Source organism: Sinocyclocheilus grahami, unplaced genomic scaffold (genome assembly GCF_001515645.1).
Source record: "Sinocyclocheilus grahami isolate Dianchi unplaced genomic scaffold, SAMN03320097.WGS_v1.1 scaffold377.1, whole genome shotgun sequence".
In the NCBI taxonomy this organism is placed as follows: domain Eukaryota; kingdom Metazoa; phylum Chordata; class Actinopteri; order Cypriniformes; family Cyprinidae; genus Sinocyclocheilus; species Sinocyclocheilus grahami.
The window spans coordinates 16162-28095 of NW_015505556.1; the positions used below are offsets into that span (position 1 = coordinate 16162).

The 11934-nt window shown below is 35.6% G+C and overlaps 1 protein-coding gene across 1 annotated transcript in view; it reads left to right on the top strand.

The window, feature by feature from the left end:
• LOC107549620 (thyrotropin-releasing hormone receptor-like) overlaps nucleotides 1-8721 on the top strand; it is an 11465-nt gene extending 2744 nt beyond the window's left edge. The window contains exons 2-3 of the mRNA XM_016230768.1: nucleotides 1204-1621; nucleotides 7436-8721. Coding sequence (XP_016086254.1) covers nucleotides 1204-1621; nucleotides 7436-8131 — 1114 coding nt within the window. The 3' untranslated portion in view covers nucleotides 8132-8721. The remainder of the gene's footprint in view (nucleotides 1-1203; nucleotides 1622-7435) is intronic.
• Nucleotides 8722-11934: the final 3213 nt, after the last annotated feature.

Sequence of the window (11934 nt, forward strand, 5' to 3'; positions counted from 1 at the left end):
AGTATTATATACAACAATAATAAAACAGTGCATTGACACAAAAAAAGGAAATTTACTTTTGGTACTTAAGTACTTTTAAAAGCAACTACTTCTGTACTTTTACTTAAGTAAAAATCTGTCTTTACAACTTTTACTTGTAATGAAGTAATATTTGACCAGCAGTATCTGTACTTTCACTCAAGTAATGGAGTTGTGTACTTTGTCCACCTCTGTCCCTAAAACCCAAACTTAACTTAACGTCAGAATCAGCTCAATCCGTGATTGTTGTAAACTGCCATCTTTACTATTGCTAAATTGCGGGACATGTTTGATAGTAAAACGTTGAAAGCACAATCCGCACAAGAGACGCTGTTCCTCAGGCTGAAATATGTGCGCACGGCGCACTCCAAAACAGACAAACAAATTACACCTTGAGCTTCATGTGCATGTCCAAACGATCAAATACACACTAAATATGTCCAAATGGCCGGCTTGGAGAGTATTTACTTAAACACAGTTTAGGTTAATTAAGTGGAGGAGATCAGTTGGGAGAAAATCCGATGCGTGTCAATATATTGTCTTAAAGTGACAGACTGGCGCTTAGGCCATCAAAATGCAAATCTGCTCTTAATCTGAATAACGTTATAGCTTTAATAAGCATTAATCTATCAATACATACACTGAAAACTATGCAGTGTTCATTTACATTTGATTACTTTTAGATTTCTTTTGTCTTTTACTTACCTGAACAGTAATGTTAGTAGAACTTCATGGAAAAATGACAGCACTGTTTATTTCATTTCATTTGTATATTTGTTTTATTGTATTTGTCAGTTTGTTTTACTTTGTTTCATTGTTCATGTTCTTACTGTATCTTATGTATAAAACACTAAAAATGCCTGCACACTGGTGCATTTACAAATTGATGTTTTATATTAATTTCATTAAATATTTATTTTACATTTCAGAATATAAAGCAATGTTAACTCAGCTCTTAATTTGACATATATATATATATATATATATAAAACAAAAAGTACCGATAAGAATACCGAACCGAACCTAATAAAGTACCGAACCGATAAGCAGTATCGATAAGAGTAGTAATACCGTTAAAATCTTAACGATACCCATCCCTACTCCTAAGTGAGAAATACTTTAAATAAATATATTAAATATATTTAATTAAATAATAAACATTATTATTTTCTCGTGGTTCCACAGATACATCGCTATATGTCACCCAATGAGGGCTCAAACGGTCTGTACGGTATCCCGAGCCAAACGCATCATTGCCGGGGTGTGGGCTTTCACCTGTGTATACTGTATGCTCTGGCTGTTCCTGGTGGACATCCAGGTGAACCCTGACGGTCGTGTTCAGTGCGGCTACCGCGTCTCTCGAGACCTCTACCTGCCCATCTACCTGATCGACTTCACCATCTTCTACGTGATCCCGCTGCTCCTGGCCATTGCTCTTTACGGTCTCATCGCCCGAATCCTTTACCTGAATCCTCTGCCCCACCCACCAGACTCAGGTACCATTACCGCCCCCACTCTCAGGAGGAGCTGCAAAGAACCAGCAGACACCGGAAAAGCAGGTCGTCAGGGACGCCCAAAGAGCGCGCTTTCTTCCCGGAAACAGGTGCGTGTGTGTGTGCGCAAACGTTTGTGTTTAGACAATTAGGCCTAATTCCACATTTTGATATCCACTGAGATTGCAGTTGAGGGCAAACGAAGGGCAGTTCTTCCCTCCTGTACCGTGCCTTATGATTATTATCTCACATTTGTTTTTTGAAAGGTCAGTTCTTTTTTTATGCGAATAATGTTTCACTCTTCTAAATGTCAGTTTGTGAGGAGAAGAATGTGTCGATATTTTCCTGGTGGAGATTAAAATAGTAGCCTATTTAAAGTTATTGACACATTTAATTGGCATATATTTAGATAAGTCAATCTTTTATTTAATATTTTTATTTAATATTATATTTTACTTGGTTGCATCTTAATTTGTAAAAACCAAGTGCCTAGAATTTTGCATAAAAAATTTGAAAAGATACAATAATTGATACTCAGCTGCCTTTGGTGGCAGTCGTAAAACTTTAAATTATCATCACATAGAGTGTGTGCCAATGTTTCTTGCATGCAACAACTAACACAGCACGGACCTTGGTGTCCGATTTGTGAACAAATGACTTCTAGTCACTGATTCATTTTGATGATTCAGTCAAAAGAATTCACAGCTTCGAATCTGCTTGCGAGTCAGAGGTTTGAATCAGAGTTACTCACTCAGAAGCCGCATTCATTTTTCAGCTATGTCTGATTCTAAATGACTGTTACCAGTCTATTTATTGACTTGCTGTTATATGACAATGCTTAATTAAAGATGCAGAGTTTTATGTAGTGAATGAGGTCTAACTGCACTTTAGGATAAGAAAAAGTCTGTTTGGGTGACATTTTGGAACCATTACCAATGTCTATTACTGATAGCATCAAAATGGAAGTAATTTATACTAAATGTTTTCTAAATGTAGTCATTTTTGGTTTGGAGTTCTGTATAAAGCACAATAATATCTCTGCACACCTTCATTTGTGCAAATAAACACATATATGGATGCAGACCAAACATCTGAGCTCATTATTTGTTATGTAAAAGTGTACCTAATGGCAAAATATCATCATAAATCAGATCATCAGGATCTATCTCATCAGAAGAGAGGCATTAGGGGCCATCAGGGTACTGTTTGAGTCTACATTACCGTCACTACATCAGCCACAGCTGTGTTGTGACTCTGGAATAATAGACTCTGTGATAGATCATAGACATTAGAGATATGATGCAGGCAGTGAGAAAACAAAAGCATGAAGTCATGCAAAGGCCAAGAATTTCAGAAGATCTTTTCCCTGATTGAAAATGGATAAACAGTCACACAGTTGACAGTGAATGCTGCTATATATGTATTAGTGCTGTCAATCGTTTAAAAAAATTAACGAATTAATTGCACTTTTTTTTTTAAATGAATCGCGATTAATCCCACCTAACATTAAAGTTTTTAAATATACTTTTATATTGCAATAATTTCACATTCAATCTTCAAATTAATGTACAAACAACATAAAGACAGTATATTTTTAATATTTGCTTAATGGCATCTTTTTTATGACTGAAGGCCAGTATCACTGATACCAATTAATACTGATTTTCCTATAAATAATTTCCCCCCTAATATTTAACCATTGACTATAGCCATTCAACATTACATTATAATTAAGAGCTATCAATTTTAACATTTATTAGACTTTAAAAATAACTTCTAATTTAAGTGAACTTAAAACAATCTTCATATAAACCCATTATAATAAATGTCATATTTAGCTAGGCTATACAGCAATTGAATAAAGTTCTTAAACTCTAATTCTAAATACAGATGAATCCTTAAAGCTATAAAAGTTATTGATTTCCTCCTTTTTTATTTTATTCTTAATACACAGACATCACAGCAGCTGGTTATTAGTTTGTTTTGGCTGCTATTTCTTTAAGAGCTGACATTGCATGCACATAGTTTCTTTTGCGATTTGATATGAAAGGATACAGGCTACAGCGCGCGCCGGCGCCTTTGTGCGTGCAATTGAAGAGCACACACTCCGAGCACAGTACTGTCTCCGCGCTCGTTTGACTCGCGCCTGACGCTGAAGTGAAGCTGGAGTGTGCATCTGAAACGTCTCCGGTTTGATGTGTTCATAAAGACGTTCTGCGACTGAATAAATGCACTTCTTGTGAAGAAAAATGAGACAGAAGTAGCAGTTATGAGTAGGGTGGCAATCAGGGTATCTTCCGTCCAATCAATTTTTGTTTTAATATTGAAATCTGAAAAATGTAGTAGTAGAAATAAACATGTTAAGAATCAATAGAAGCGGAGGACTATTATTAAGGTTTTTTTAGGACTATTATTATGTTGTAATGTTTGGTTGACCAATTAGCAGAGAGGGGCGTTTCATTCCCGCCCACATGTAGAGATCCAATATTCAAGTTGTTTATTCGTTTTCTATCCCTGAATGTAAAAACGAAAAATTAAGCCGGATTCTTGATTTTTCGTTTTGTTTGAATAATTGAAAAACGAAATATGTGCCGTTTTTCATTTTTCAGATTTCAATATTAAAACAAAAATTGATTGGACGGAAGATACCCTGATTGGTGGCCAATCCTAGGCTCCGCCCCTGCCTTAACAGGTTAAACTGAAAAAAGTAATCGTCTGCGTTAATGAGCTAATTTTGACAGCACTAATATTACTGTCAACTACCCAGGTATTTTAGTATCACTAAGATACTTTTATTATTATTTTCTAAAAATATTTTTATATTTTATATTTTTGTATTGAATTAGTTTTTAGTGTTATATTTTCCATTTTCATTTTAGTCAAAATTGTAATCATATTGTTTTTGTCATTTTTATTAATCTTTTTGTCTATATAGTCTTTTGATTTTTAAATAAATAAAAAAATATTTTCATGTAATACTTTTTTACAGTATTAGTTTTAGGTAATTATAATAACCCTGACAGATAAACTTATACTTTTAGTTCTGAGACTTTAACGATAGTTTAGTGATATAGATCTAATGAATTTAATGATAGATTCAGAGCGTCAAACAGATAAGAATGGATAATATCATACAATTCAGACCATTCAGTGACCTTACGTGCACGTGTGCGGAGATGCTCGCGCTCGCCTCAGATCAAAATCTTGAAGCTTCAAGAGTGCCCCACTTGAGTGGAACATTTGCATAATATGATTTGTGATGTTCACTCAAGTATGCTTAATACTCTTGGAGATTATGCTCTTTGAGGTTATAAGAGCAGCTCCCTTTCTTCTGCTTTTGTACCACGGTTAAGGTGCACCTCCAGCTCTTTGATCACTTCATCTGCAAATTTCATAAAGTTCAATACAATTCAAGATGCCTGTGCCACCGCAGTGGTTGAGTGAAGTTATCTCTCCTATGAATCTGATAAAGTCATCACTACAGTAGAGGCTCCCCTTTATTTAACCTAATCATGAGTAGCAGCCGGCATTGTTTGTGCTGTGTTAAGACCTCGTTTTCCATTGATAAGCAATCACAATAACCAGATATTTCAAATGCATATTCAAATTGTCACTGCCAGTCATGCAGTCATTATCTCCTGCTTTGTTAATTAAAGGAGCTCCTCCCAGCCTCACACAGCTTCAATGAGATACTTTGTTGTGCAGACAATTTTGTCATTATTATTGAAGGTCTCCGTCACCGGTTGTCTATCTCTAGCGTGAGACAATGAATACGCTTGAACCCCACAGGAGTCCCTGTGAATGTTAATGGGACGGATTTTAGTATGTATCTGTCGCTTGAAATGAGTGAGGGCACACTAGGGAAGACTGCTTTGTTTTCTTTGACAGACAAAACCTGGTGTGGATATATTCCACCCTTCTCACAGGGGTTCAGCAGTGTTTGCCTGTTAACAGTCACCGGGGAGGCAAAGATGATGTTTGACTGATGTTTGATGGAAGATGTTTGAGCGCGTCTCGTCTTGTTGTCTCTCACTGTCATTCTCTCTCTGCTCCCACTTCTACATTTGTTTTAATGCAACAATAATGTAAAATGCAATTGTTTCTTTGAGATTCCCGACAAGGATGAGTTTTAATTTAATTCAAAGCACTCAGTCGAAGCCTGTTTGTCTTTTTTCTAAATATATGTGCTTTAAAGGGGTCATATGATGCTGCTAAAAAGAACATTATTTTGTGTATTTGGTGTAATGAAATGTGTTTATGCGGTTTAAGGTAAAAAAAAAAAAAACACATTATTTTCCACATACTGTACATTATTGTTTCTCCTCTATGCCCTGTCTTTCTGAAACGCGTCCATTTTTACAAAGCTAATCGGTCTGAAAAGCAAGGTGTGCTCTGATTGACCAGCTATCCAGTGCGTTGTGATTGGCCGAATTCCTCAAGCGTGTGATGGAAATGTTACGTCCCTTACCATATTGTGATGCCTGCAGCAACCACATGTATATGTGGGGGCGTGTTAGAACGAGCCGTTTTAGGGGGGTGTGGCAGAGTCTTAACTTTGATAAAGAATATCTCTTTGGTTTTGAGACTTTAGTTTTGCAACTTCAGGGATCTTATCTATGCACAATCAGCTTGTAACACTCCAAAGAGAAAGGAAAAATTTAAATCGCATCATATGACCCCTTTAACAAAAAAACACACAGGTGCTGCATTGTCAGTACAAATATTATTTTTATTGATCATGTACATGTGGTTTTATGCCTTGAAAGCATAAATATTTTTATTGATTTATTTTTTGTGGTGTATTGAACACTGTTGTGAATTCTGCAGATTTTAATATAAGCATGGTTTATCGAGCTAACATAGATGATGTTTCCTCAAAATTGTTAAAGTGACTTATGATGGTATTGAACACATATGTTTTAAAGAGTTGAAAATAATGATTAAAACACAGTAAGCCACAGTTTTCCAGTAGACATGTTTTCATGAAGTTATAGTTACATTATAGCTAATTTAAGCTATTAGACCAGGGTTCCTCAAATCTTACCCTGGAGGTCCAATGCGCTGCAGAGTTTAGCTCCAACCCTGATCAAACTCAGCTACCTGTGATTTTCTAATGATCCTGAAGACATTGATTAGCATGCTCAGGTGTGTTTGATTAGGGTTAGAGCTAAACTCTGCAGGAAAGTGGATCTCGTGGGCCAGATTTAAGGATCCCTGTATTAGACCTATATTTAAATCTAAAGCCTAATAAATTGTTTGTTGTAGCTTGTTTATTTATTTAAAAAAGATATAAATACTTTTCTTTCTGACACTTAAAAACACCTGTGATGGCAAAGCTGAATTTTTAGTCATTACTCCAGTCTTCAGTGTCACATGGTCCTTCAGAAATCATTCTATTATACTGTTTTCAGTTTCCTTTGGCGAATGGAAAGTTAAAAACAAAAAAGCAGCATTTATTTGAAATAGAAATCTTTTGGAACATTATAAATGTTTTTCTACTTTTGAACATTAGTGTAAACAGAATAGACTAAGAATAAACAACAGAAATGACTGAAGCACTGCTATCATCCTTCTTTTTCTGCACAAGAAAATGATTTTTTTTTGTCTTTCACTGTTTGAAAATGCACACAGCCTTTCAAAAGTCAGGATTTTATGTTGTTTTATGAACATTGTGACTTGTTAAAAGAAAATATTCAAGATTCATATCTGTAAAGGAAATACTTGTTAAAAAATAGTAACAATATGTGACCACGACGAACATGCTTGCTGTCATTGTTAGAAATACTTAAAAGGAAGTGTTCTGAATTCATATGGAAGCTTTATGGAAGCGATTAGAAGGTACTAAGAATGCTTTGAACCTAAGTCCATTGTGAGTATATGGGAAAACCTCAAAGAGCCACTTTTATCATTTCTCACCTCTTTAGGTCACTAAGATGCTCGCAGTGGTGGTTGTGCTCTTCGCCCTGCTGTGGATGCCATACAGGACCCTGGTTCTCATTAACTCCTTCGTGAGCATGCCATACCTGGATGCCTGGTTCCTGCTCTTCTGCAGAACCTGCATTTATGCCAACAGTGCAATCAACCCTGTCGTTTACAACCTGATGTCCCAGAAGTTTCGCTCGGCCTTCCGTGGGCTGTACCGCTGCCATAGGGAAGATGTGCACCAGCGGACGCTCTCCATAATCCAGAGCGGATACAGCCTTGGAAGGGACCCCCGACTTTGCAGCAACACCAACGGCACACATAAGAAAATCGGTTCAGTCACTCCTGAACAGAAACCAAACAAATGCATGGAGAACAACAAAGAAAATATAGACAAGCTAATTAGTGATGGTGTAAAAAATGAGATTGAGCCAAGCATCAAGAAAAACGCAGTTGAAAACTGCAACATAGATGAATTGAAAAGCTCAGTTGACAAAGAGATGCCTACAGTGGAGAACGTGGACATGAGCAAGATTAATGATAATGGGAAAATAATGGAGGAAAGCGATAATACTGCTCAGGATATTATCGCTGACATGAGCAACACAGAGCAGACACAGCTAGCCGCCAATGAATTCAAATCTACTGTGGGGGAAGCCGAACAGAATGACACAGAGTTAAATCACAGCATTGTATAGATCACTCCACTACATACTGTATATATTTCATTGAAGTGGCAGGGTTGATCGGTTGTTAATTTTAAAGCCAGATCTTGGAATTCAAAACTTGTATTTACAGGCGTCATCCTCACTCTTCAGTGGAGGTGGCAAGACTGGAGCCACTCTCTCCTCATAATTTACAAGTGGAACCATTTGGCTGTCAGCACCAGCATCACATGCCTCCTAGTGCTAGAGCTTCAGCTAGGACTGACTGATTTGTTACAAAACATATTATTTTGAAGAAACATTTAGCATCTCATATTGCTGCAGCTTAGAAATATAGACACTGAAACAGCACCCATCAGTCTTGAGGCTGAAATAACCTACACAACCTTTAAAATCTGAAATAATTTTAAAACAGGCATCATACACTTGCCAACTTTGCAAATGGTTACAGAGGGAAAAAAGGCATCATACACTGAACAACTGAGGATCACACACCACCAGACTTTCAAGACATTTTGAAGAAGACATGCAGAAATATATGCCTCATTGATAGGAGATGCATGACAAATGAAAGCAATGTGTGCTCTAAAATCAGTTTAAAATATCAAACATGTTTGACATCTTTCGACGGAACTATTGCTAATTCTTCCAGACTGCAAGTCAAAGCAAATATCTGGGGAAAAAATTATGTAGTGTATTCCAATAAGTTCAAACTGGGCTTTTCCTTAAAGAGAAAGTTCACTCACCCCCATGCTGTTCCAAACCTTTATGACTTTCTTACTTATGCGGAACACAAAATAAGATATTTTGAAGAATGTTTCATTCAGTCTCATTCCGTACAATGAAAGTCAATGGGGTCCAAAACAAGATTAGACCCAGTTGAATCTCATAGTATACTAGAAAAAAAAAATCTGCTTCCAAATAATTACTGTTGAAATGGAAATTTATCCTATCGACATTCTAAATGTATCTCATTGATTTTATTGTGAATGATTCATCCATGCATGTTTATTTATTTATTTATTTTACCTCATAATTTTTCATCAAAATGTGAAACTCGATCTTCCAGTGACATGACAAACTTCTACAATCATTTAGTCTGCTTAAGCCCCACCCCTTTGTTCTGTTTTCATCTAATCAACAACTGATGAATAGAACCAAGTCCCCGCCCTTTTCTCTTTTTTGATAATCTGTTTCATTCAGATATACATCACAATACGGTAGAAAATATGTGTCAGTACTTCCATTATGTCACGTTACATACAGTCACACTTAAGTCTCCTTTAAAAGAACCAAATTCTTTCAGTTGACCCAAAAGTGAACTCCAGTCAAGTAAAAAAAAAGACACACACAAAACAGTAGGGCTCCTTCACTTTCAAACTACAAACTAAATATTTAATAAAATCTCAGCCTTTTATTAATCACACAAGGCCATACCACAATTTCAACTTGAATTTAATTAATTGTGCAGCCTTAGCTCCAGGATGTGTCTTCTCTCAACACAAAACTTTTTTACCCACTTTGTGTCTTCAAACTCAGTGGAATGAGAAACAAACAAGCCTCATCCTGCTTTTAAAGCACAGAGTTATCCCTTAAAACATTCAGGATGCTACGGGGCATAAGATCCATTTAAAATGCTTTTGTCCAACAATAAGGCCCGAAGCATCATGACACACTTGTGTTTTTCCATAGCCAACATTTGCCATCACTGGATGAATTCCATAGTACTTGGAGACCTAATGCCTTGCCGTTTGTTCCAGCCCAAATAAACAGAACCCGTTCTGTGTGCCCAGAGGTATGTCTGAGCTTTTTAGACCCCATTTGCAACCTAGTGGAAGATGAGCGAAGCCAGGCATCCATTTGTCAGGTGTAGTTATTCATCTTTTTATGTGGAGCGCAAGAAACACCTTCCGCGCCGAACAGAGCCGACGGTTTCTGTTGAAGCAAGCAGATAGATGTAACCATAAATCATCTATAAACAGAACATATCTTTCCCGGAGGAAAGCGGTGGAGCTGAAGCATATTCTCAAAGCACTTTGTTGTTTAGCAAGTGCTATTTTATGTGTTTTAACGCCTCGTATTTATGCAGACACATATAATACTCAACATCGATGTGATTATCTATTATAAATATAATTTTCTGATGCTGTCATGACTTTGACAGTCATTTTCAGTTGAAATGTGAACCCTGTGTTGTTTTTTTTAGTACGCCATTAAGTCTAACTGCTCTCTCAAGTGTTTTGTTGTTGCTCTGGAGAAGAATGCAGCTCTGCACTGAAGCACTGTTTTCAAGATCAGTTGAATATGACATTTATGTACCGGGAATATGCTTACTACAAATATGTTTATAAATTTTCTGTGTATATTTTGATGTTTTTGGTTTATATCATCAATGTAAAGAGACATTCGAAAGAACAAATGTATAATACTTAACCTATGAGTTCTTAGACTACGCTTGTCTCTTTCGCATGATGTTTCGCAATTGTTGATTGCTGCGGTTTTTAGTCTTGTTTCTGTGCCAGGAGTGGATTTTCTTCTGCAGGCTGATGCTTCACTTGGTGTTGCCGAAGAAGACACTTCCAATTTGTGAGCCTAGCGAGCTTTATTATTAGCTGCTATTTATACATAATCTATTTTGAATACCATGGTTGATATTGTGTTGGTATTGCGATATGAAGTTTCTGCTTGATTTTGAAGCCCGTTCTGTGTTTGCTCAGACTGTAATTGCGAGTTGAAATCAGAGTTATGTGCAAGTGATCTGTGAGCATGCTTGTTTTTAAAAATAGATAAAAACATACATATGAAATCTTTCTCCTTTCTGGTTTCATTTGGCATCCTATGTGAAAATTAAAGCTGGATACAAGTGCAGAATTTTAATGAGTTGTTGATTTATTCGTGTTGATGCTGCCACATGTCCTGGAGGAGAAAAAAATTACTGGTTGCAGAAAGTCTAGTAATGATGATTTCACATTGTATGAGATCTTGAGCATTCAACAGCTTTGGTGGAATTGCAATTATGAAGCGAATGAGTCGATATCATAGGTGTAGTAATTCTGAGGATTTACATATGGGTCAATGACAAATAAGGATGATAAAAATGAGAAATATTTCAAAGATGTAGTTTGCAACAAACGTTCTTAGAAATGAAGTGTTTTTAATAAATGTTTCATACAGATACTAAATTCTTTCAGCTGACCATCTTTAATACATTGTTTAAAAAACATTTACAACTTTTTAAAATAAAAACATCAAAATGTTCATTTTACTAAATGATAAAAATATATGATATTTAAAAAAAAAACTTGACTAATCTAATTTTTAGGGTGTGATTATGTTTTCTAAGTAATGATGTTCTACTACATTTACTATATTTTCAGATAATGATGACATTTCAAACTACAAAAAAATCAGGCTTATGTCACCTAGACATTTTCTAAATGCATCTTATTGATCTTATTGTGAATTATTATTCAATAATATTCTTTTTTTTCCTCAAAATGTCAATCTTCAGAAACTCGATCTTCCTTACATCACATAGACTTTTTTTTTTTAAATTGAAGTTGAAAAAGATATAGAAAACGTATTCGTCATTCAAGTGAGTTGGATGAATTGAATCTGATTTTTCAATGCATTTTTGAACTAGAATAACAACAATGACCCATATAGAACCAAAAAGCCGTTTCTTTCTGATATAAAACGTTATTTCAGCTGACCATCTTTAATACATTGTTTAAAAAACATTTACAACTTTTTAAAATAAAAACATCAAAATGTTCATTTTACTAAATGAAACAAATATATGATATTTAAAAAAAAACTTGACTAATCTAATTTTT